Here is a 27482-nt window from a genome sequence, read left to right as displayed (position 1 = left end):
CAAAAAAAAATGAATTTTCTGAGATTCTGCCACTTTCAGGTCAACTTTGACTCTTCCTTGAATAAAGGGATGAATGGATGAATGAATGAATGAATGAATGGATGAATGACAAGGCTGTCTTACTAGTGAACTTTAAAAACAATTTCCTAGATGCTATAGGGCACAATATGAATCAAACCAACCAACTCAGAACTCAGTAGGAAACGCAACCTTCTCACCCAATCTATTGTCCAAACTAGCTTATGCCAATATTGTCTAACAAAGATGTTAAGTTTAAACAGAACTGCTTTAACACAGCTAAAACATCTGCTGCATTTAATAATAATCTTCCTGCTGTGGCGACATATGGCCCCATCAGAAACGTTATTCCAGTGCCCCCAGAGCTTCTGAAACACTTCGAAATGCCATGATTACCATAAATAAGTTTCAACAATTCTCAAAGCTCAAAGAAAAACAATTAATTTATTGTAATATTTAAAATAAATATGGGGCTTTTGGATCTTGGTGAGGAGAAGTGGGATTACAGAAACCACAATAATTAGAATCTAACTCCCCAAAGAGAGATGTTCTAAGACGTGCCTTCCAGATGGAAAATTCCCCAAGTAGCTTTGTGTGCAATGCGCGCAGCCTGTTCCAGTCTGTCCTGCACTCGGTAAGAGTCCTCCCGCCACCAAGTGTTAAGGGGGTCACAATGGGGCCCGAGTCTCTTTACTTTTACATGGGACAATTATTGCAACATGACCCTCATGCAGGTAGAAGTGAAGCCAGGAGCCAAAGTTTGGATTCAATATAACTCAGTTCAAATAAACATTCATCAGAAGATCTTATGGACCCGCCCCGGTGCTGAATAAATATCAGGGAATCAGATGAGTGAAACAGAGAAGCTTCCTGTAAGTCGCCCTTGTTGGCCATGGAAAGAGAGGAATGCAGACTAGTAAATGTCATAAATGATGACTGGTTCTATGGTCGAGTTAACCTGTAAGGCATGCTGGAAGCACAAGAAAAGCATTTCAACTGAACCAGGGGTGACGGACTCAGGCTTCGTGGAGGATGCTGGAGCAGAACTTTCAGAGTAGAGACATTAGGAGGGACGCAGCCTTCCCTGGCCACAAGAACCACAGGGCACAAGGTAGTGAAACAGCCGGTCAGGGAGCTGATGGTCATTTGGTGTGAGTGACGAGGGGGTGGGAAGAATGTGGGAGAGCGGACACAAGCTAGATCTGGAGGGCCTGTTGGGCCACACATGCATGGGGGTTTGCATTTATCTTGGAGGGAATGGGGCCAGGGACGGGTTTTCCTGCAGTGAAGAATGACATCAATGTCATTACCATCATCTCAGCATCCTCTCTAATATGCCTGGGGCACATCCCCTGCCTTGGGCTAAGCACTGTCCATCCTTCATCCTTAGTCCTCACCCCATGGAGGAAGGTAAATCATTATGCTTATTGGACACCTACAGAAGCAAGGTTTCTAGAGGGAATAGTTTGCCCAAGTTCCCACGGCCAGGAAGCACAGGAAGTAGGACTAGAATCTAGCTCTTCCAAACACTGGCGGTTTTGCTTGCAACCCCTACAATGTTCTGAACCAGACCAGGCTTTTGGGATGGAGACCAGATTGGAGGAAGAGAAGTTGGGGACCGAGACACCAAACAGGAGGTGTTTAATATGCTCTGTACTAGCTATAATTGGTGATTAAATTGTTAAAAAGAAAAAAAAAAGAACAAAGTCCTTGCCTCTCTGAAGGAAAGGGCCGATATGTGCTCAATTTCTCGAAGCCAATCATCTAAATGGAAAATGTCAACATTTTGGACTATTCAGTAGTTCTGCCAGGTACTGTGGAAGGGGAAGGAGATGTTGTCAAGCAGAAAGCCATCTTCAAGGAGCTTTGTTAAAAACCTAGTTAGAAGAGACACCGAGCGAAGGGTTTCAGCATGTGCTGGTCTCTCCTGCCTGCTTGCTCCTGGCCTTAACAGACATGCATGCGACCTCAGCTTATCGAAGGAAGAAACCTGTCACACAGGACCTCAAGCATTTCCTCTAAGGGACCCACCGAGACGGTCAAGTGTCACCTATACTCGAGCTATGGCTTGGCAATTTTTCTTTGGAAAAACAATTAGTGGCCACTATTAAATAATGATCATCTCAGTCTTTTCATAACCATGTCTCCTGCACTGGTTTTCAGGCACTGCTGGGTAGTATATAGAGGAATGAGCTTTGGGTCATTCTCAAGGGGCTCACAGTTCACCCCAACAAATAGGCATGCAGTGACTGAGACGCAGTGTGGCATGCTGTAATCGGGCATGCAACAGACTGTCTGCATTTTGGTATACATAGCACACTGAACAATGCCTGATGCATAGTGAACACTCAGCAACTATGTATTTTTCATTAAATGGGAAAGTGCAGTGGTATGCCACTGAAGACAGTACACAACTTTGCTAGAGGGCAGCAGAGCAAACCAACTTCCCAATGTTTCTTCATCACATCATATGTATCTTAACCTCAGTATCTTTGCCGATTTTTTTTCTTCCCTCTGTTCCAATAATTAAAGTTCTACTCATTCTCCAGGCCCAATTCCAGAGTAGAGACTGAGTTTAAACTTATCTCTGTAACTCTACCGTGGATGGATGGATGGATAGATGGATAAATAAATGAACCCTGGGAGTGAGTTATCGGAGCGTTCCTCATCACCCCAACGTTACGTTCTCCCTTCCTTCAGGATGTTTGTGTGTGCTGTGTGACCTTTATGTGGTACTCTTCCCTGCCTCTCACAATAGGTCGCTTTTAGGTCGCTTTCTATCCACCTCCAGCTTAGGTTTGACCCGTAGGGCATCGCCACAGGGGTCTGTATAGTCATCCACCTCTTTGTATATCTGTAAGCTCTGTAAGCCAAGGAACCGATTGCTAGTGACCATCTATTCCCGATGTCTCAATAAATACATTAATTCATGGTGGAACAAATCAAGTCATTTGAGTATCCTTTTGTATCCTACCATGAGCTAAGCCAATACTTCAAAAATCCTAAAAAAACCCTTGAACATTCTTATGGAACAAGGCCTGTTGATTTTGCATTTGTAAGTGTAAAATAAATGCCAATGAGTCTCCTCTGGGTTAATTTCCCAAGGAAAAAGGATCTCCTGTCACTGAGGCCCTTATAGTGTTACCCCAGAATTTCTAACAGTTATGGTGTTATAATAAGCGCTAATAAGAGGTAAGTGGGGATGGGTTGGTTAACGACACACGATAGTTTAAAAGATATGGAGCCTAGTGCTGGGCTCTGATGGATGTATACCTGGGGAGAACTGCCGTCCTGAATTCCCTCCATCGGAAAGACTTTCAATTGGAGTTTCAGCTGTGACAAGCCAATCCATCACGTGCTCTCAAATGGGTCCTCCTGGGACTGTGCTTTGTTGGCTGACTCATAAAAATCGTGAGGCACAATCATGCTAATAGAAACTCTTCGCCGAGCTGCAAGGGCACTGCACACAATATTTCTAACCATTAAGGACTCTCCTGAGGAAGGGTATTATCCCCATGGTACCGATGGAGAAACGACTCAGCTTGCTCATGCTCACGCAAATGGTAAGTGCCTACGCAAAGATTTCAGATCCTGGGCAGTGTCTCTGCTCATCTCCACTGAGGAAGTTCTCAGGGATAATGGGAACTCGCAGCAGAGATCAAGTGTCAATGGGAAGTAACTTCAGCATTGAACGATACAGAGCCAGGTCGCTTAGATACAACCGCTGAGGCAAGAGGCGTGGTCCATATGCCAGAAATACTTTATCATCATTGTGGACACAGGACTAAAACAAGCCTACAGCAATTTTACTGAATCCTCAGAACAAGGAATCTTCTACCCAAACATAGTCTTTTCCTACAATGAGGCTGCCATAATGTTGTGTTGCTGTACACAACTTATGTCATTTGAGGCAAACACAATGCTGGAAGGAGACACATGGCCCCGTGTATGGGTGGGGAATCTGGGGCTGGGGGTCAGCGCCTTGGTGGCTCAACGAGAAGGCAAGATCGCTGTGGCATGAATGCTAGTGAACTTTATACTGCATTCTAGTTGTCACCTATTCTCACTTCTGCATACCGTGTTTCCCCGAAAATAAGACCTAGCTGGACCATCAGCTGTAATGCATCTTCTGGAGCAAAAATTAATATAAGACCCTCTTATTTTACTATAATACAAGACCGGGTCATAATATAATATAATAATATAATATAATATAATATAATATAATATAATATAATATAATATAATAATATAATATAATATCAGGTCTTATATTAATTTTTGCTCCAAAAGACATATTAGAACTGATTGTCCAGCTAGGTCTTATTTTCAGGGAGACACAGCATTATTATTTTCTTCCTCTTTCCACCAACTTAAAAAAAAAAATCACGATTACAGGGGGTAGAGGAAGGTCCTTTTACCATGTTAGATTACTACATCACAGTGACTCCAAGACTCTCAACTTGAAGGATGGGAAAAGAAGAAAAGTCTTACGGGTATGATAAGGCAATAACTTTCAGTGTCACCAATATTTCACAAACATGAAATAAAAGACTGAGTTTCCCACACAACTCACCCACAATTGCAGTTCCAGTTGCGACAGAGCATTAAGAACAGTTGCATGAATTATTAATATGGCCGCACTCTCTGAATTGTCATCCATCCCATGGAAAGAGTGACATGCCAGCCTGGCAACTGCTCTGTTTTGCAGAGGCACATAATATACAGTCCCAGGAGATGTACAATATTTATTGTACAAAGTGATTTCGTTCTTAGAGTTATTTTTCTAAATTATTTTATAAGGTTTTTCAGGGCAACTACAATGAATCTGTTATGAGGGTCCATCATTGCTTTAGACATTAACTTAGAAATGTCCTAATTCGGAATCCTGCAAAATCCATGTAGGATCTGGAAATTCAATAGCATCTTCCGTGCCCCTGGCGGTGACATATGGCAGTGGGAGTTGAGTTTTGGCAAGTCACACACTGCCTGCCCGCCTCATCCATTATCACACAGACCTGGCTTCGTTCACTTCAAAGATCCGTGTTTTACTGATGTTATGATTACAGTAAGATGAAGAAAATGTTGCCTTATTTTGTAGCTACTTTCTTTTTCATTTCTTGAACCATTATTACATAAAGGTTACAATAACAAGTGTGTATCCATAGACATACTTTAAAAAAGAAGAGAGCCTAGTATGGTAGAACGAATATATCCACTGAGCATAGAATTCCCAAGAGTAGAGAAACATGTTGAACACAAAATATATTGATTTGATAGCCAATTTCCAAGACATCCCCGTTATTCCTCTTTGAAAATTGCTTTCCGAGGCAAAGGCATGCATACAGTTTTAATAGCTGAATAATTTAAAAGGGGCATATCTTCATTCTTTGAGAGCTAATTTGGTTTTGGGGAAACACAGAATTTGAGGCCACAGCAGTTTTTAAAATCTTTATAACATCCACCCAATCAGGATGTCCAAGAAACTCCTTCATTTTAACCTCTTCCTTCTGGAACCCCCGGCTCTGACCCTGAGCCAACCTGCGTTCCCTACGGCGTCCCCTGCCTGGGACCCTATCATGTTCCATCAAATGTACTGTGTTCCAGCGTCTCTTCTGAAAATCAGGGTGACGTCCTGGGAGTCACACATGTACAGGATTCTTCTAGGAGCTTACTATAATTTGAATTGTTACGTAGTAAAAATGTTTCTTTGAAATAATAATTTATAGTTTCAAAAGAAGGTCAAAGATGAGAATTTTAATGGTGTTTAGGAACCATGGCCTTGTTCACAAACACAGATGTGTCAAAGGTGTCCAAAAATCACTTTGTGAGCAGAATCATGGTACTTCTTGTGGGCAACAAGGAACTGAATGTGGCGAGTAAGACCCACCCATTTTGACCTGTGAGTCTCACATGACTACTTTAGACTCTGGAATCCCATGACGTAAACTTGGAGAGATTACTTGCAAGTCAGGGTGTGTTTGGGGAGGAAGAAAAGCTCCACGTTATTCAGAGACTGACTAGGAGATAACCTGGGCACACGGCCTTTCCGACTGGTACCTGTCTTTGGTTTTCTGTCTCCAGGCGCAGCCTGGCCTCCACACACCTCCGCGTCTCCAGGAAGGCTTGGCGCTGGGCCCGGTCTGACAGGTAACTGATGAAGATGCCAGCTGTGTTCATACACATGAATAACACCGCCTGGGCCACCACCTAAAACAGATTTGCAAACACAGCCTGGTCAGGTGGCTAAAAGAAGAGCTGTTTGGAGGCAAGGAGAAAAAAATAAAAACTTCCCAGGTCCTGGCGCCATTGCATTTGATCTTGGTTCTGTCAGGCCCTGTCGGGTAGCATCCAAGTCCTGACATTCCTAACTCAAGAACAGCGATCACATTTGTCTATTTGTTTCCACCTGCATTGCCATTACCCAACTCCTAGGCACCAAAATCTCCTGACTGGACTCAATCCCAATACCTATGCTATTGGCAAGCTGTCGTGTGTTTCCACAAGTCATTCTTGCCATGGGAGTACTGTGCTGTGTTTAGGCCTCTCTGCTTTGGGACTCAGGCCTGTCCTCCCGGGGTCCACACTTGAGCATTCGTGGCTGCACATTAGGCAGAGGGAGAGGCTGGAGAAGGTGGGGAATATGGACACTGCGGAGAAGGAGGAAAATAATATACACAGGTTGTGATACTCTCCACAACTCCCAGGGGGCGCTCAGGCGCTGCAGGGGCCCTGACAAAGTGTGTGGGGCAGCCACCCACCAAAGACCTCTGTACCTGCCAAGTGGTGGACCTTCTGTAAGCAGAGACCTGGGTTACTCGGCATCAGACCTTAGGCAAGTCACTTTCTGCCTTTTTTGAGCCTTAACTTTCTCATCTGAAAAATGGGAATAAATCTTTGCCTTATAGAAGTAATGTATCTGTATGTATATCTGTATGGATCTGTAGGTGTATCTATATAGTTATATATGTGTATGTATATATATGAATGTGCCTAGCAGATAACAGATATCCGACAAATGTTGGATATATACTTAAATATAAGGCCATCTTTTTTTCTAAATTCTCATCTATGGTGTAATACATATTTTTTATTTCTGAATAAATCATGCATTACAGATGGTCTTCCTCCAGGTTAAGAAATATCCCAGAGGACTATAAAGTAGTAAAATATTCTGTATTTATGCTACTTTACAAAGACTGTTTCTGTCCATTATTTACTATGCAGGGAAGACAGTGGAGGGGGTAAGAGCCAACTCTGGAATCCGACAGAATGGGCCTTAAACCCCATCTCTACCGTTTACTCTCCAGGTGAGTGAAGCAAGCCATTCCCCTTGCTCAGGAGGTGGGTCCTAACTAAATAGTTTGGTTTGCCGTGCTATGTAGAACTCAGCAGCCTAGCCCAGAGGTTAAGGCTCTGGGCTCCCAACAAGGCCATTTACTTGTCATGTGAACTTGGCCCTGCTAATTTCCTGTCCCTCAGATTTCCTCTCCTGTAACAGAGGAATATTTTCCAAAAATGTTGTTGGATAATGGATGAAAGCAATTTGCAGAAGGCCGGTAACATAATCATTGCTCGAGATGTATGGTTATTGCTTTTCTTGCCTCTTCTGTCACAATAATGACTCACTGAGTGTCTGAGCAGGTAAGCAACATGGTCAGGTGTGTGTCTTAGGAAGACCTCTTGTGTTGTGGCACAAGGAATAGTTATTGCTCAGGTTAAACTTGCTCTTTAAGGATTCAGCCAAGAATGGGATGAGGGTGGTTAAGAGAACTCATAGGATCAGTCAAACCAACTGGAGGGACAAAAAGTACCTCCGACATCCTCTGCCAGAGCCGTGGGCTCCCCCCACAGCTGTCGGTCCTGTGACTGCGCTTCCTGACTGCCCTTTATAAATAGTACATACTGAATTAGAAAAAGAAATTATAAATAGTACATAATGGAGTTTTTTAAAAAAATGACAGCAATAAAGCAGTAAACATAAGTGAAAAATCTAAGAAAAAGTTCAAAAAGGGTGCAGGCATGCTGAACTCAGCTGGCATACAACAAGTCAAACCGAAGGATGAAAAGCCTGCAAAAAAAAAGGCCTGAGTTCAATGAATGACATCCTGAGACATGACAAAGAAATGAGAGGAAAATGCAGACTCCTCAGAAGATAACTAGCAGAGAGAATGTGGAAAAATAGAATTAAAAGAATAAGAGAACAAGGATGTAAGATTTTTATAAAATGGATTAGAAACACTCTGACATTAAGGTGGAAACAAAAATATTAAAGTCTAAAAATAGGAAGGATGGGAAGTGAGGGAAAACAAAAGAAGTGATTAAACCCTTTAAAAACAGACAAGGTAAAAAATGATGAAGTTAATTGTTTTAAAATACCAGGAACTATAACAGGCGGCACAGATTTTAAAGATAAACTATGTTAATGCAAAGTAGTTTGAGATAATAAAATACTTCTGTTTATTCTACTGCATTCAGAGCGATGGACACCTCGAGGGCTTAATTGTTCCAAGAGCATTTTCCAGCTTGAGGTCCCTCTCCTGCCTAGAATCTCCTGCCAAACTCCTTGCAAGGGGGCCTGAGGAGAACTTCCGTTTACACACACTGATGGTGAACCAGACACTGCACTTTAGCCTCAGCACATGCTAGTGTATGGACAATCCCGTAGCAACTCTGCTTGGTCTTTTTAGGTCCATTTCACAGAAAAGAAAAGTGAGACTCCCAGAAGTTAAGTAATTACCCAAGATCACCACACTGGTAAATGGCACTACGGCGGCCAACTATCCTGGTTTGCTTGGGACACAGAACTTTATTTTAAAACTTGGACAGTCCCAGGAAAACCAGGAAGAGTTTCCTCATACCTTCCTTCCCCGAAAATAAGACCTAGTCGGACCATCAACTCTAATGCGTCTTTTGGAGCAAAAATTAATATAAGACCGGGTCTTATGTTATATTATATAAGACCCGGTCTTATAGTAAAATAAGAATGGGTATCATATCATATCATAGCATAGCATAGCACATTATATAAGACCTGGTCTTATATTATACTAAAATAAGAGCGGGTCTTATATTAATTTTTGCTCCAAAAGGCATGTTAGAGCTGATGGTCCAGCTAGGTCTTAATTTTGGGGAAACACGGTACTTACACTTAGTTAATGTGTATTTTAATTAATTATAAGTGGGGGTGAGAAAGGAAGGGAGAGAAATAGACAGAGACAGAGACAGAGACAGAGGAAGAGAGACAGAGAGACAGAGAGAGATAGGAAGAGGAGTAGAAGGAGGAGGGGGGTTGGATGGAAGGGGAAGGGAGGGGAGGGGAGGGGAGGGGAGGGGAGGGGAGGGGAGGGGAGCTTTAGCACTTGAAGCTGTCTGAGCAATGCCCCCCTGCCCCCCATGAGTGCTCCTGAGCTTGAATGAGAAGATCAGTCTGTTTCAGGTTTGTGACCTCCAGCGGCATGCCCATCCCACTGGCCTGGGTGTGCCACTAAGATTAAAGTACACATATCATGGTCCCTAAACACAAGCTCAGCCACACTGGGGAAAACTTGGCTGTGTTGGAGTATTGAGATATGATACAGCCATTAACTGACTTTTTTTTGGGGGGGGGGCATTTAAGGGCTTTTTTCGGTACAATTTTTGACTCAGTTGTTAGCTTTAGAACCTAACCCCGGTGTAAGCTGTGATTCCAAGATAGTGTGGTTTTCACCCAGGTAGCAACGTGTCCTATGATGACATGCAGAGCAATGCAGACGTGAACAAAAGAAGTACAAGTGGGAAAAGCTACAATGTTGATGCACACACCCCTGGCAGTGCAGTTAGCAATGGTGGGTGCATGATGCATGTTTGTTGAATGGTAACACGTACCAATGTCTCATATGTTGCTCGTTGCTCGTGGTCAGAAAAGACTCAGGCGTCCTTTCTGGCAAGGGCCCTTGTGCAGACACAGGGGCACTTCGCAACACTGCATTGGATATGAAGTCTATTCACATTCACAGGCAGGCAAATTAGATAAGTTTTGAAGACCAAAGTGCACGTTGATTCAATTGTCTTCCCTCTTTATCTTGGGCCTGTCAGGCATTGCATCTAAAGTGCATTATGGCAGAGGCTGGGAGGCCAGGGTCTGCTGGGGCCTGTGAGACTCCAGTGAATCGCTCCCCTGGTGAGGGGCCCTCCTGGTCGGGTCACTGGCAGGTCACTGATGAAATTGCCACCTTCACCACATTCTCAGATCCTGACACAGAGGGCCTTGGAGAGCTGGGAACCTGGGTTAACTACCTTTAAGAGGGTTTCTGCTCCCAGGGTTAGCTTTAAAATTTTTTAAAATGGAGGTGACAGTCTGAGCCTGCGGTATTTTTGTTCTAGTTTTGGAGACAGATGTGTGTAGGAGAGTCTGGCTTGGGGAGAATACCACAGGTACCTCCATCAGAGTTGTGCTGACCGAGGGATGTCCTTTGTGGCCGAGAGGATGTGAGAATGGGCATAAAACTGCAGACAGGATCCAGTGGTTGCAGCACTTAAAGCCCCACTCCCAGAAGCTGCTGACATGACAGGATGAGGGAGCACATGGTGTCCTCCTGCAGTCACTACTCCCCGAGGATGGCGTGTCCCCCTCTAGCATGCAGTGGAGACTCTACACCAAAGACCTCCCTACAGGGCTGTATCCCGGTAGGGAGAATGCATGAGTCTGGGAATCAAGGGGTGAGAGTTGGAACGGCCCCATTTACCATTACTCCTAATGACCCACTTGGGGTGCCTGCGATTACAGAGCCTGAAACCCCGGGCTCTGTAGCTTCAGAGTTCCAGCTTCCATGGGCTGAATACTTCTAACAGGTGACACAGCAAGAGTCCTGTTGAATAGAGCATGTTGGGCTCATCGTGCCAAGTGCCTCGTAGACGAGAAGAGTCACCATCCAGGTAAGGGTCCTACCCTGGCCTGAGAAAGGCATGGTAATAACCAGAGCTTCAGAGCCCTGACAGGTTAGAATCTGGATAATGCCACCAGGTGAGCTACCAAGACCAGCAGAGGTGCTGGCTGACAGTGGGAGGAATCTAGAACAAAGGGAAGAGGGAGACCAGGTACAGCAGTTGGGGTCCCAAGAGCCAGCTGCAGCAGTGAAGACTGTAATTTATCCCATTAACTGTCCTCTGCTCAGTGTCCCCAAAGAAGAGAGGCCCTACCAGGATCGCAGAAGAACTGCTCTTAGAACTTGTGTGAAGAAGTAGATGCTAGTGGCACCAAAGTGGACTGTGGTGGACCCTGAGTTGAGCTACTAGATGTCCCTTCATGAATAAAGTATAGAGAATGGTCTCCTAGGATTGATGGTGGCAGACAGTTCTCAGCTTTGAGGAGCTGAAGACCTTGGGCCTTCTAACCCAAGTTCATGCCCCCAGACTGATAGACACGGAGGCATAAGTCCTCGTAACTGTAACTCAGACATCTCAGAAAGATCACCCCAGCTACAAAACCCCCCTGGGATTGACAGGTCTCTGTTGAAATTGCATCACAGCTCAACCCGTCCATTTGTCTATTTCTACTTGTGTCTCTTCCCTTCCACTGGTGCTGACCCCAACAGCATCCCCTAATGAACTTCCTATACACGAATCTCCCTCTCAGAGTCTGCTTCTCAAACGATCGCGCTTGTAACAACCAAAAAGCATTCATTACCCTTACTCACGTAGTCAGCCTCCAGTATTTGTTGACTGAATGAATTTGTTGAATGAGTGATTTAATTAATAAATTTAATTAGTTTGTACCCTTAGATGGATGATGATAATGACTGTCTCCTAGGTAGTTTCCTCCTTTCTTCAGTCACTTCATAAATACTTATTGAGCCCCAAATATGGCTTAGGCACTGTTTTAGGAAAAAAAGACAACTCAGGTCTCTTCCCTGTGGGGCATTCAGTGGGGACCTTACTGTAGATCAAGGAGTTCAAGGAAAGACTCTCTGGGGATGAAATACTTAAATGAGACCTGAAGCATGAGGAGCTGGCCGAGAAAAGAGGCAGGCAGCAATTCTTCCAGGGAGGGCGACCCTACAGTGCATGGCAGGAGAAGCCTCCTTGTCTGAACTCTAATCTGGTTTTACCCTGATGCTCTTGGGTCGATCCACTTCTAGATCCCGGTAAAAACCACTATAGATGTCCTACCTATATATCTCGGCCCTGAGACTCACTCCTCCCAGGGATTTGCACAAGTCAGAATTACCTTTCCCTCGCCAGCCTCCCCCACCATCTCCACCTCCTCTCCCCTGCATAGCAGATGGCAGTGTCACGGAGGTGGTGGCAGCAGTTCCCAAGGAAGTTTTTGGTGTGAGCATGAAGTCAGTGTCCTGTGATGTGATGGTTACTATGGCAATTTTTATTGGGTAGTTGGCTTTGAAGAAACACTTTGATTCATCACTAGTTACTGAGCTAAAAACAGCACCTTCTCCAGAGCTTGTTTTCTCTTAAAAATGCATCTGCTGTTCAGGGTTGACTGAGTACAGTAGGCACCCAAAATTGGAGCATTTTCCCAGGTCACCTCAGTCTTGATCTTGACTCCTCTAAGGAAACCCATATTACCTTCAGCTTCACAAAAAAAAAAAAAAAAAAAAAGATTTTGCTGTTACAAAGGACAATCACGGTGGCCTAAGATGGAACAAAGAGTTCCCAGGTCCAATTCATAAAGAAGGTGAATTTACATGGAATAACTATAAAGTTTCTCAACTGTACTATTTTACAAGGTGGGGGCATAAAACAGTCTGCTAGCATTCCTTTCTCTGATGGGGACAGAGAATAGAGTAGTTTAAAAATGACTGTCTGTCTACGGACAGACATGGGTCAGCATCTGCGGTAGGAAATCAACATTAGCGAATCTGTTAACAAGGATTTAATGGACCCTTGGGTTTTCAAGTGTACTCATTTAATGTTTGAATCAAATAAAATGTTTTCCCGAAACGTTAAGTACACAGTGACTATGAGAGAGTGTGTTGGTCTACAATGCTGAGTTAGGCACATTGTGACACATCAGATAGAAAAAATACCACGGAAGCCAGGAACATAAAATGTCTGCAGCCCATGGTGACTCACGCCCAACACCATGCTGTTCGCAATGTTTTTTCCTAAATATGCTTAGTCTAGGTTTCAACCCTAATTCCATTGCTGGACCCTGCTGAGCCCATTTCACCAATTTTTAAAACATGGACAGTTAACCTTCCAGGATTGTGACGGGAGAAAAGAGGGTCCCAGATAGAAAAGCCCCACGATGGTGCCTGCTGCTCTCACCTAGTGGTGCAAAGGCTCTGCCTTTACTAGTTGTGAGATGATGAGGCATTTACTGAACCGCTCTAAGCCTCAGGCTCCTCATATGTGAAATGGGGCAGTAACTCTACGTGCGCCGTAGGTCGTTGGGATGGAGAGAGGCAAATACGCTGAGACCTTGGCCTATCACGAGCCTTCAGTACAGGTTAGCTGCTACTTTCAATAGTAACTTCTTTCCTTTCCTCATCTAGACTGTGTGTTCCTATTTGAGGGATTATGTGTCATACTTAATTCTTTTGGACTCCAATGTCATGTATTCCGCAAACTGGGGCACTTTTGAGAGTGAAAGGAGACAGCTATGAATGTGGAGGGTCCCGGACACACCATGACGGGTGGGCGTCCTACCAGCAGCACGTACTGCTGGGCGAGGCACAGGCCGCTCCGGTAAGTCTTCCAACTACGTTCCTGGGCAATTGCTTGATAAAGAGCTGTCATTTCCAATCACTAAGCGCACAGCTGTAGGCTGTGGGGACACGTCAGTCAACAAAACCGACTAAATCCCTCCCTTACGCGAGGGGACGAAGGCAACAAACAAATGAGTGAAAAATTATAGCATTTCCTGCACATTGGTGAAAAGTGTTATGGAGAAAAAGAGACCTGATTCAGAGGAGGAAGTAATGAGAGGAGAAGGTAGCTCCTCCTTCACATGGTTACATTTGAGCAGAGACCCACAAAGGTGAGCAAACCAGGCAGGTCGCCAAAGGAATAACGTGGCATATATATCCCATCAGCAACAAACATTCGTAACAATTGTCCTGATAAAGTAAACATGCAGGACGATCAATGAGATACGAGCTAACCAACTTTACAGGGACTTTGAAAACTCACTTCAGATAGGCTGACTGTCTTCTCTATAATTCCAGCTATTCGATTCTTAAGCAATTCATAACATATAGCTTAATCCAGCTGTTACCATTATAAACATAAGAGTTGAGCTTATTAACTTTCTCCTACATGCCTGATGCTTTATACAAATATTTTATTCCTTACAAGAATAGATCAGTATGGGGGTTATGACACCCACTTTTCAGGTGAGAAACGTGAGGCTGGAGAGATGCAAAAATGTCTCTAAGCCCATGGCCAGGTAGTGGGGGCTGGGTCGGAAAGGCAGATAATCATTTGCTCATTACAGATGCCCTACTTCCTTTCCGAAGATTCTGCTTTTAATCCCAGCACCGAGATAAGAAGCCACTGTTTGTCTGAGAATGAAAAACGAACAAACAGGCCCAGAGATGGATGGAAATTCCTTCCTTCATTCATCACTCAACCAATATTGCCTGAGTGCCTACTACGTGCCAGGCTCTGTCCTCTACTCACTCCGGGGGTACATTTGTGAAAAATGACACACATTTTCTATCTGTGTGCCTACCTTGCTGGCAGTGTGGCTAAGTACATTACTTGGAGTGGTAGAAGGTAAAGGTGATTATTGAAAAACAGAGCAACGTAAAGGGGAGAGGAATGTGGGGTGGGCAGTGATGTCACATGGGAGGGAGGTTACAAATTTCATTAAGAATGTCAGGGCCGATGCTCTGCGAAGGTGGCTTTGCAACTGAAACTTGGAGGAGCAGCGTGAATCATGGGATCCCTACGTGAAGGGCATGCCATGTGGAGGGAGCGGCCAGTGGTAAAGCCAGGAGGGTATATTTGAAGGAATTCTGGGAAAGAGTCATAGGAGATGGCAGAAGGTGTGGCCCAGCGGTGGACCTTGTGGACCACTTGAGGGACACCGACAGGACCCCACATGAAAAGGGGGGGTCATGCTAGGTTGGGGGCACAAGAGGGGCTGACTAGCTGATATATTCAGCTCAGGAGTTATCCCCCGAAAAGCCCTTGGCCTGTTTGCTAGAACTGGCGGGACATAAAATGTAGGCTTCCTCCTGACTCCATGTAAGAAGGGGAAAAAAAGAATCCCACTAGGAAATGAACTGACCCAACCAGTGTGCGGATAGTAAGAAAAACTTTCAGGCCTGTGCTTCCTCCTGTGATAAGCAGAGGGCTAGTAACATGCCCTCTGTATTCAAGTTACTATACCATCTGGTACATTGAATAGCAGAAAGTGCAGAAATATAAATTGTATTACAAATGCCAAGTATTTTTTGGTATGAGTGCTCTGAGTAGATCATTTGGGGTGAGTGTTGGTTCAAGGGAAAGAAGTGGGCTTTGAAATACATGTTCTCCTTCAACATTTAATCAAAATAGTGACTCAGTGGAGTTCCAATACTGCCTCTTTTAGCTATTACTATTTTTAAAGGTCAAAGAGAACACTCCAAGAAAGAGAAGTCATTCTTTTTTTTCTTGGGGTAAAATACATCATCTTGGAGACACAATGTTTGTATTAAACATATTCTTTCAGCTGTCCATCAAATGATTTGGAAATATCAGTAAAAAATATCAAAGGCATACATTTTCATTAATCAAGCTATTTGCTAGTGCTTTGGCCAGTGACTACTGCCAACTTTTTCATTTTGGCCACGCTACTCTCCCCAACAGCTCTGTTCGTTCATTCAGTGATTCCTTACAGAGCACCAATTATGTGCTAGGCACTGTTCTAGCAGCTGGAGATGTGGCAGTAAATGAGAGAATTGAGGTCTCTGTCCTCACGGAGTTTCCACTGCAAGCTGCATAGTAACAGGTGACACTTATGGGCTGGGCACTGTTCCAAGACTCTGCCTGCATCACCTCTGCTAGTGTTCACACCTCCCTTAGAAGATACGTACTATAACTCTCCCCATTTTACAGATGAGGGAACTGAGGCTTACAGCGGTCAGTAACTGGCCTGGTCATAAGCTAATGAGTGGCCCTATCAGGATCCAAACCCAAGCACATCTGTTCTCACTCATTTTCCCAAAGCACCTTCTTCTGAGAGGGAGTAGAGGAGTGGACATTTCCTAGAGGTTAAAATGTAGTGGAGGGTGTGAATGTGGGCATCTCATCAATTAACCTTATGATCAGGCTATTCTATGGTCTCTGAATCTTACCCTTGAATTCCCAGTGTGCCTGCCACCTCCACCGTGAAGACTTCCTCAGTGTCTCCAGTTAGAATTAATGCCAACTTCCTTGTGGCTCTAAAAACTACAGAGGGTGCCCAAAAAAGGTACACACGTTTTAAGAAAGGAAAACACTGTGTTAAAATGGTAATACAATGAAGGACGTTAGCATTCATTTGATTCACACCATCTTTTCAGCGAACGTCATACTACAGACTGCGACCTTAAAGTCAATTCAAATTCATAAAGTAATAAATAGATAACGTCTTTTAAAATGGGTATGTTTTTTTGGCACCCCCGGGACATAAATGTCAAGGACTCTTTTGCAAACGATGAAAAAAGAAGAGACGGGAGATGATGGTGGTGATGAAAATGATGGTAATGTTGATATTAATGAAAGTGATGACCGGAGGTGTCTTGGGCAGTAATGGCCTTGAGTAACACATAAATATCACAGATGCTACACCACGTCAACAACAAACATTATTTTCTGCAAGTAGAGTTGTCACATAAAGGCAAGAGCTACTTTGGATGGAGTGAGTTCCCTGTCATTTGGGGTATTCAAGCAGAGTTAGGATACAAATTTGATAGGAAATGTATAGATGAAGCATGTTAATCAATATCCTACTTTCTTATGTTGTTCATTACTCGTCCCAGACCCATTCCCAAAATTGAGTGGACAAATGAATGACAGTAGGACTGAAAAATCCTCCTCATTATATTTGCTTACCTATCTGTCTGTCTGTCTGCCCATCCATCAGTCCATCCATCCATCCATCCATCCATCCATCCATCCGTCCATCCGTCCATCCGTCCATCCGTCCATCCGTCCATCAGTCCGTCCATCCATCCATCCATCCATCCATCCATCCATCCATCCATCCATCCAATCCAATATCAGTGTCAACCTCTTCTCTTTGAGGTCAACAGATCTCATATGCTTATTTGATAACTCAGCCTTATCGAGATCCATTATAAGCAATAAGAGTAATTATGTCTAATGAAACCCGTGTCTGCCTCTTTATTGACACCATCTATTTAAAGGCTATGGAAGCCAGGAGGATTCTGACCAGAATACAGACGATTCCAAGAAGAGCATCACCTTGGCACAGTGCTTATGTGCAGGCTCGTTGGAGCTACAAGTTGGCAGATTCATCAGGTCGTCTTCTCTTGCTGCCATTTCTGTTCATCTGCTGGTGCAGAAAAGAGTTTATCTGCAGTTTTTAGCCTTATCCAGGAGCTGAGCCAGAGAGAAACAGGCCAGAAGCCTGGCAGAAGCAGTAACCTGAACCCTGGTCCAACCCAAGTTTATCTCACCTTCGTAGACATTAAAATTCTATGGCCAGACATCCTCCAAAGAAGCCAGAACCACCAACTGGCCTTGAACACCAACCCTGGGTAACTCCCTCCCTGCCTCCACTACTCCTCTCTCCTTTCCTTCCCTCTCTCCAGCATAAATAATAAATATTTATCAAACATGGGATATCCCCTGAGCAATGAAATCAGACCCATCCTCTATTTTCATTGCATTTATTGTCAGGTAGGAAAGACAGACATGGAGCCAATACCCGCACGTGCACACACACACACACACACACACACACACACACACACACAGTGTGATATGTTTTCTAAGAAAAGTAAGGACGGTTTAGAAATGTGACTAAGTAGTGACTAAAGAGAGGGCAGAGGACGCTCCCTAAGAAAGATTCCTTGAGCTGAGAATGAGGGATGAGCATCTCAGGCAAAGGAGTGGAAACTCAGACGGCTCAGAGGCAGAAAAAGGCATGTCGGTCTTTTGAGGAACTGAATGAAGGTCATTGTGACTTCGGGAATGAGGGGGAGATGAAGAATGGCACTATCGGAGGTAGATGGAGATCAGATCTAAAAGGTGGGTTCCAGCAGGGGGTTCTGCCTTTGTCTGAAGAGCAATGGTAGCTACTGACATTTCCTGAAGGGTTCTGAGACCCAATCACAGGTACGACACTGTCCTGGTGACTCTGGACTGCAAAGGGTCAAAAGTGGATGCAGGGGGGTTACTGTGATTCAGACGCAGAACAGTGTCTCCTGTACTGAAGTGGAAGGGGTAGAGATAAAAGTGGATAGCCTTGGAAATATTCAGGAGGTAACCTTGTCAGGAACTCGCAATAAATACACTGGCCATGGGGACAGAGAGGGAGAAGTGACAGGGATGGCCATGGGCTTTCTGGCTTGGGCAACTGCAAGGATAAATCAGAGATCCCTGGGTTCACGGAGATCAAGACCCAGGAACAGGACACATTAGGGGGACTGCTTGATGCCAATATCCAGCATTCCTTTCTGAGATGTAGGAGGTTTCTTGGACTTCTCTGCCTTTCGAGTCCAATTGTTCTACATCTAACCAATTATTTACGACGTCAAGAGTCAGAGTCACAAGCTTCAAATTAGAAGGGATCTTAAAAATCACTTAGTCCAACCCCTTCCCGTTTGCCCCAGATCCATGGTGAGGGCACCTGGCTTCTGCTTAGCACCTCCAGGAATGGCTTTTTAATCTCATGAGGCCTGGAGAAATTTCACAGAGTTATAAACAGGACGGTATCAGTTACTTCCTTTGGGAAATAGTCTCACAAATCTTCTCCAGCCATAATTATTGCCTGGCATTTATTCTAGTGGTATAAATTATGTATCAGATGACGCAACATCTGATCTGGGTCTTTCTGTTCCCCAGATCTCAAGTAAGGAGGGGAAAAAAAATCACAAAATGAAAATGGCTCTGTCTGTCACAGATGATCGGATCACTAAGTACTGGTTTATGAGAATGCAATGTTATCTCAAGGAATCGTCAATGTTAATTTATTCGGCGACACACCATGAATATATCTTGTGGCCAGTATTGATTAGAAACTGCATTTGGATGTTGGTAATGGAGACCTAAAATAACAGTGGACTAAACACACTTGAAGTCTATTTTATGTCACATAAAAGAACATCTAGGGGTGAGCAGTCTAGGAGTGGTCCGGTGAGCTCAGGGTACTATCGGTATCATAGTAGTCTCATTTCTTTCTGACAACCCCAGCCTACTGCGTGGCTTCCATCCTCAAGGTCTGCTCACGGTCTGACAGGGCTGGTGGAGGTGCCACTCCATCTGTTCACCAGGCAGAAAGATGGCTAAAGGATGTGGGGGTGGGTGAAAAAAGGCAGACCTCCCAGATGAATCAGGCGTCATTTCAAACTTTTCCAAAACCCTCCAGTAACAGTACCACTTATATCTAATTGGCTACCCCTGGCTACAGACCCTAGCTACACAGGAGACACAGAGACGACCCCCCCCTCCCCACACCCACACACATATTACCTCCCAAGATACAATTTTGGTTCTATGTGCAAGGAAAAAAGATAATGCATATTGGTAGTTAACTAGTAGTCTCTGAAACAGCCTGTGGGCAGCAACCTGCCCCACGCAAAAAGGCATGTCCTCAAATGGCTTACATTTTAAAGCATACGAAACAATTTAGGGTAACTCAGAGTCATGTGGGCTACTCGGTGTGGATCCCTTTCAAGAACATAAGCAGGAACGAAGGAGAATTATGTTTGCTAGTAGAGCTTTGGGCAAAAATAAGGCTTGGTCTGCATGTTTCAATGAATAATGTAACGATTCTTTTCCTGTTCCTTCTCGTGTGCCTCCTAGTCTGGTTTGAGGAAAAATGGGGAACTGTGACGTCATCAGAACCTTAAACTTCGCTAAGTCTCCGTTTCGTCCCTAAATGCTCTTTCCGCTTAGGGCACGTACAGCGTGCACAGAACACCAGGTAAAGGAGACTTCCGTGTCTCAGATCTTTACAGCATCAAGGTATGAAACCCACTGCAGCTCTCTGGAGAGTCCAGGCATCAGGGATAAACTTTTCTTTCCTACCTTCTTGCTCTGGCAATAAACAAGCTGAGGACAGGAAACATGTCCAATTTGACTTTGCGTTCCTTAAGGTTAGCACAAGGAAGACAGGTGATAAATGAAAGGAGTGTGCATTATTAAATGTGGACATACATTTACTTAGATGGCAGCCGGCCATGTGCAGGATGGTGCTGGTGGGAACCAGCAGGAACCTGAGTCTGTTGGGAGCCAAACAGACGTGAGTTCGAATCCTCCTTTGGCCACACACAATCTAAATGACTTCAGCCAAATTCATGTCTGGTCCTCAATCTCTTCACTGTGAAATAGAGGTTATAGTTTTAGTGGGCAGGTCACCGTCAGGAGTGGATAGGATGTGTGTGTGTAAACCATGTAACAGGCACCAACAAGGCACTGACCCATAGTCTTGCTACCTGCTTCTCCCTTTACGAGCATCTAAATTCAGTTCCCAAAGCCCAAAGACCTGGAACTTCCAAAGGAGTGGTTCTCAGATGGTGTTCAGTGGAAGCCTGGTAGTGCCTTGGAGGGCAGGGCAGCAAAAGAACGGCAACGCAGCAAGGAGAGGAAGATGGGTAATATTGGGCGGGGTGGGTCTCCTGTCAGCCTTCCAACTCTGCAGTGCCACTTTTATTAGTTTTATATTTTAGTGCTTCACCTAGTTTGAAAAAGGAGTGGCTGCTCTTCTGAAATCTTCTTTTGTATATCCTATTTGTTGGAGGGAACTCGATATTTACCCTACTATGAGTTTTCCTACTAATTTTATGAACAAAGGATTCGTTCTGCTGTCATTCAACGGTTATCTAATATTGGGACAGGTTCACAGTTCGAATTATGTGCATGCGCATGAGATCGGTCTGAAAAAATAAAGTTGATTAACAAGATTTCTACATGATCTTTTCAATCCTTTTTACATCCAAACTACTTTGACCCGAGGTCTTTTTTTGCAAGATGTCAGATGAAAACTTGTTTCCATCGTCCATAAAATGAGGAAGGGTTTTACACATGGAAAGACTTTAGCATGGCCACCTGGAGCAAGACATACCAGCTTTAAAGTGCCAAATGGTTTCTCTTCCTTATAAGAATGTTCTAGATACATGGCAAAAGGGGTGATTCCTAAGGACCGATATTTTTGTACATGAAAGGAACACTGAAGGAACTTGTACCTTGCAAGTCAGCGGACATACTCTCACCATGAGGTGTAGTCTTTGCATCCAGTGTGCAATGACTGTTATTGCGCCACAAGGCGGGACCCTCCCCGTTTACCCACCAGTCACACAGTGAACCTGTTGTCCTGTGTTCGGCAAAGTTCCATCCCAATGGCAGAGCAAGGCAGTCTGCTACTGTGTGCCCACATCAGACCCATCTGTGCTTCAGAAATACTACTGCCACCCAGTGCTTGTGGGCTCCAAACTCTTTCACAGTCATTAACTCCTTTCATATTTATAAACGATGAAATCTGGACAGCAGGTGTCTTAGTCTCATGTTGATATGGATGAAGTGACTAGTACAGCAGGCTGCAGTGAGTTCCTCAAGGCCATGCGTCTATTTCCTGGGGTCTGCAGACAACGATGAGGAAACCACAAAAGCCAGCCTCCCGCTTGTGGACACGTAGGCTACGTAAGCTCGATCATGTCTAAGTAATACGGACAGAAAATGGCTTGTTGATCCCAGCTGACATGCACATTTGGCAAAAGCAGACAGGCAATTCTGACAAGCGCCAGTGTCGCTAATTAAATATTCAAAAGAAACAATTATCTGTCAGTTAAATATCTCAGTCACTATTCCCTTCAAAACCAGTCAACTGACTAAAATGGCATACAATTTTACAACTCGTAGTGTCCAAGGTAATTAAACCACTAGAGGAAATTAAATATTAAACGCCATCTAATAAGTAATTCTCTCAGCATTTGCTACATTACTCATATTTCTCTTTCTTCTCAGAGGTCACAGACCTCAGCAAGCTTTGCTTGCTATGAGAAGTGTCATTATCTGATCTTAGAAACAAATATGAGGAAAGCACACAAATACCCACGCTCATATTCACCATAACTCCTGAGAATACACATTTTAGAGCTGTGAGAAACCTCAAAAATTATTTCATAGTGACAGAATTTTAGAGCTGTGAGGAATTCATTTCGAGGCCAAAGCAGGTTGAGGGGTCTGTACAAAGTGGGGCCTTACTGGATGTAAAATCCGAGGTCAGTCTTTCCATGACTCTGAGGCGCTCTTGTCAGTACAACAAGCTGCCCCCGGCTCCATAGAGCAATACCATGGTTACAAGCATTGTTGCCATCTGGATTACAAAGTTCATTTTCCTTCTTCTTCATTACTTCTAACACGTTGCTTCAGAACCAGCAGAGTTAGTTGAGATAAACTGAGGGGCAGCTTTACAATGAGACAGGTGTGGTTTGGCATCCCTTATTAGCTATATGACCAAAGGGATATGAGGTAACTGCTCTGAGCTCGGAGTTCTCAGCTCTCAAAAGCGAAGTAGCAGTGTTGATGCTAAGAGAATGGGCCAGGCGTTTACTCAACAAGCCTCTCCGACGCGTGTCCCCTGTGATGTGGCCATATCTATCCCAGGGAGACACAAAAGGACAGAGCCGGGCCTCAAAGACCACATGACTCAGTAGCAGAAACAAATAAAGAAGGTGGTTCCAATCTTACTTGCCAACTCCTAGTCCTCCTTCAGGATATTAAGAAACATTTTCTCATCTCGGTTTTCAAGTCAGGTTCTTCCTTTAAAACAGAAGCCAGGGCCAGGACTAAGGTGAGGTAAGGCAGGTGCCCAGAGCATACAGGTCAGGAAGAACCCTCTCAGGGTCGTACAAGTGTAAGGTCAGCACCGAGAGTGAGTGCCCCCAAACTCTGCACCCTGGATGCCTCACTGGCCTTGAACTAGTCACAGCCTGGCACCAAACCATGTCAGTTTGGATCTTTCTCATAAATAGAGAAGGGGAACGCTACTCATTTGTCACGGTCTGTCTGGGGCCATGAACCCATTCTCAAAGGAGCTGCCCATCACCAAAAGGCGAGAAAGGCTCGTGCACGTGATGGAGGGGAGCCAGACTTTGAATTTAGGAGGAAACAAGTTTGCTCTAACTGATTTTGAGTCTGTTTCTTGACCTGACAGTAGAGAAATGAACTACGTGGGATAACGATTCACACAACTGAAAACAGAAGCCTTAGAACCTTTTTCGGACTTCATGAAGACTGCTTCCGTTCACTGCATTGGGTTTCAATATCCAAAATCAGGCTTTGTTTTTGCTGTTAGGCAGCTGACAAACTGGTCCTGTTAGGATACAAACTGGTCTTTATGTGATAGATTTTAAGCTGTGAAAAATGGCGGACTAAGCCATTACCCAGTAAATGCGCTCAGCAAAGTCAACCAGTGCTGTTCAACGTCCTCCTCTTAGGAGTCAGGCAGACTAGCCCGGCTGGTGTGGAGTGCTAGGAGTCAGGTAGGAAGGGTGGGGACACCTCTTGCCCAGAGCAGCAGAGGTAGGAAGCCCCAGAGGGTGAACATCCACTGACGACCAGAAGGGGGCACCACTGAGAGGTCAGGGCAAAGAAGCAATTTTGGGTATAACCACAAGAAGGAGGCCTGAGTGAGGTGTTGGTGCTGGGATGTAGAGTCAGGGTGCTGAAGAAGGAAGAAGGAAGCCCGTGAGAGGGGAAGACCTGTGTTAGTACTTGGACGCTATTTTGTAGAGTTGGATCTACTTAAAATTTTTAGGAATGGACACACACCTATGGATAATTTAGGTTCATATTTTTTCCTTCTACTTTTTTTTTGACTTAAATAATTTGGATAATCACTTGAATTTTTCTCCATGGTATCAACTCTAACTTCTTGAACACATGTCTAGCAAAAACGCAGCTTGGGGCTGTCAGCCCAAAGCACTTCATGGGGTAACTCTTGGTGTGCTTTTTCCCGTATTGACCAGAGAAACTGATTTCTGCTCTCCCACTGATTTCTCATTCCCTGCTGATGACTGTGACTGTCTGTTGGGGGGTGGCCAAAGGCAAGGAGATGGTCATGTAATAGTCATTCAATCCATTCATTTAAAAGTTCAGTGTTCAGAGCCGCCTGTGAGCCAGGAGCTATGCTAGGTTCAAGGGACGCAAAGATGCGTAAGGTAAAATCCTTGACCTCTGTGGGGCTCACAGCCTGGTGGGCACGTGGGAAGGTCACAACATTGTCTGATAGGGGAAATGCAGGTGGAGCAATGTGCCAAGGAGAGGGAACTAGCCTTGCCTACGCCCCTTGTCTGCCCACCCTCGTGTGGGGATTAACTAGAGCTCCAAGGCAAGTCGCTCAGTTTTGAGCTGTGGTCACTGTGAGCGCAGAGTGACTAGGATTGCCCAGACCTGCAGACCAGCCTGACCGTCTCCAACAAGAGGCAGATGCTCCCTCATGCCATCTCCTGGTCACCAGACATGGGGTGCATTCCATTTGTGATAAGGGGATGGGTAAATAACTGACCTCTTAACCCTTCCCTGGGGTCCTTTTACATTCTTCACTAGGAAGGAGGGTCCATGCCCATGCACACTTTCTTCTGGAGTCTGACCTTTCCTTTCATGCAACTCCTAGGAGAAATCCACTGCAGCTTTGGTTTTTCATGCTTTAGAGTTCTGTAGTAAAAAGATTTACCCAAGATTTGCCTGTGCATAAAATATTTAGGGGATGTTGCATGTCAGACATGTTCTAAGAGCCAGGTACAAACCTCCCACCTCTGCACCAGACTCACAAACTCCCTCTTGAAATCTATTCAAGTATCAGCCTCATTGTAGCAACCACCTTGACTGTTGGGTATACAGCTGTGCCTCAGAACGTAGAACCCAACAGGCAGAACCCAATATTTGTTGAACAACTTATGTACTCAACCTCCTTCTTCCCGTCTTCCTAATGCAATCTTAACTTTTGGAGGGGCTGTAAAATCTACTTTTGCCATTCTCTCTTGCTGAGGGAGTAGCCTTGCGTTGGAATTCTGGTACCCAAATTATAAGCTGCCATCGCTGGGCTGGGATTCCAGAGGAGCTCCTAAATGGGCAGCTGACTCAGTTGGCAATCTTGGCCTTTTGCCCTTTGCCCTTTGCCCTCTCCCTTTTCCTGCCTGCAAAGCAGCCATGATGGCTTGGACATGCAGCCAATGGTTCTCACCTGACCTTGCGGAAATGACCTCTCCGCATGGTGGTCTCCTTTAGGCCATCACCTGTCGATTGCTACATAGCTTTCCCTCGAAGAATCCCTTGACAAGGAGCTCATCACTTCAAAAAGCAGCCCCTTGGGCAGGTCTATTTGTTACAAAGCCTCAATCTCTGGTGCTATAGCGACCACCCATTGGTCTTTACCTTGTTCTGGAGGATACACAAAACATAACATAACCATTCTCTCCTCATCATGGAGCACCCCCAAATATTTGAGGACAGCCACCATATCTCTTCTACATACATCCTTTCTCTCCCGAGGCCTCTCAGTGTTCTTTCTTTCTTTTTATTTTTGTCCAGTTCTGTTAAATTTTTTATGCTGCATTTCTTATTCCCGTATTCTAAATTAAAGAAATATACGTATTTTGCTTCTGCAGTCCCTAATCTTTAGTCATCTATTTTATAAGCAATCATGTGTATTCAGCATGTAATCACACACACAAATAGAAGAAAAGATTCTGAAATGGTTTACTCCAGTCAACTGGAAAACCAGCTGACAGAGGACAAGAACGTGTTGTTTACACAATGGTTCAAAAACAGTTCTTGATTCGCGTGAAAATTTTATACTGATATGCACTTTATATAGAGGTGGCAGTTTTAAAAATTTACTCATTAAAAAAAAACCCCAAAACATTAATATGATTTAATTTCACACCGAGCTCATGCCTTCACCATGAATAATTTTATCATTTCCTGATTTAGGAGAATTTGGGGCTTCAAAAAGAGAGTTCAGTCAAAAAAGTCAGGAAGAGGGATGGAAGGGATAGAAAATGCCTGTAACTAATACATGTGCAAGGTATTGTACATATTAAATACGTGATCTACGTCCCTGAAATTCAAATATCAAATGGCAGCCGTGCCTGATCAGATTCCATTGCAGAGACATCAAAGACACAATGAACTGCAGGCTTAGCTGACGCCACACTGAGTTGTCAGCCCAGTTCATTCGGTGAGAAGAGGGTCACGTAGTTGCAATCAGTGGTAGGAGAGCTGTTATTCCTACCAGGATGAGACCAGGCCTCCCTTGGAATGTCTGGCACCTCAATAGTTAATCATTCTACCCTGTGTTTCTTCCTCTACCCTGCAGGGCTGACTGAAAAATCTCGCAGTGAGAAAAGCTGGCTTCCCAAGTGCTGCTTAAGTGACCTGACTTCTTAAAATAGTCCTTCATAAACAAAACTCACATGATATAATTTGAGTGTGTAAATCCAATTATGCTTCCTAGGGAAGTGCAGGGCAGACAGATAATTCTGGCTTTCACCGCCCTGTTATGGCCAGCTGGGCTGGGTAAAGCAGTGTTCCTCTACTGGAGCCCCAAGACACTGTTCCTCTATTGGAGCCCCAAGAAAATGCCGGGGAAGAAAAGAAATTACTGACAGAACCCATGCTCTTGCTAATTGAGGTTCAAAGGTGCAGATCACAGAAATTCACCGAGCTTCAGTGTTTGTTACCTTGAATGTCAGCCCAGAGAAAGCAAAGAATCTACTTCAAGAGCAGTGTGTTAAGGGAACTGATATGCTGTCCACCTGTGTATTCTGGGCCCTGCTGGTCTTGCAGGAAATCAACATGGGGCCCATTTGTTGGCGAGAGGAAAGGTTTGAGATGAGTGCTGCAAGGGTCACCTATACTCTGAAAATAAGCACATGTAGGACCCACCGAAATCGGCGTCCTTGTGAAATGAATAGAGGAGCATCCTAAGAAATATTTAGACAACGGTGACATGTCATATCAGGTAGTAGTGTCCTTTGATTTCGTTCCCAGCAGCACTGACTTTGGGATAAACTTTTTTATTTTTTTAATACCTTTTCTTTTTATGTTTGGTTTCACTTATTTTTGAGGCACTCTTAAAATACCATCAATCATCAAGGTGTAAATATGAATAATGCATTTGTCCTAGTTAGCGTGACATTGAAGCAGCTGTTACAGAAGTAAAGTCCGCCTCGTCCTCCCCGTTTTAATCTAATTATGCTCCGATCCACGGATGCCAGTCAGGTGACATTCCCGGATCTGAAGGAAAACACATTCATAATTCAGTCTTGCAAAGCATGCACCCTACAATCATTTTACAACTCTCTCAA

The 27482-nt window shown here is 44.4% G+C and overlaps 1 protein-coding gene across 3 annotated transcripts in view; it reads right to left on the bottom strand.

Moving 5' to 3' along the window:
* Positions 1-27482, bottom strand: part of ADCY8 (adenylate cyclase 8) — a 173028-nt gene that overhangs the window by 136664 nt on the left and 8882 nt on the right. For all 3 annotated transcript variants that reach the window (XM_019723897.2, XM_019723906.2, XM_019723925.2), the window contains exon 2: positions 6079-6228. In XM_019723897.2, coding sequence (XP_019579456.2) covers positions 6079-6228 — 150 coding nt within the window. The remainder of the gene's footprint in view (positions 1-6078; positions 6229-27482) is intronic.

The sequence above is a fragment of the Rhinolophus sinicus genome, linkage group LG12 (genome assembly GCF_036562045.2).
Source record: "Rhinolophus sinicus isolate RSC01 linkage group LG12, ASM3656204v1, whole genome shotgun sequence".
Classification (NCBI taxonomy): domain Eukaryota; kingdom Metazoa; phylum Chordata; class Mammalia; order Chiroptera; family Rhinolophidae; genus Rhinolophus; species Rhinolophus sinicus.
The sequence above is the reverse complement of the archived record's forward strand: the minus strand, read 5'-3'. Positions and strand labels throughout refer to the sequence as shown.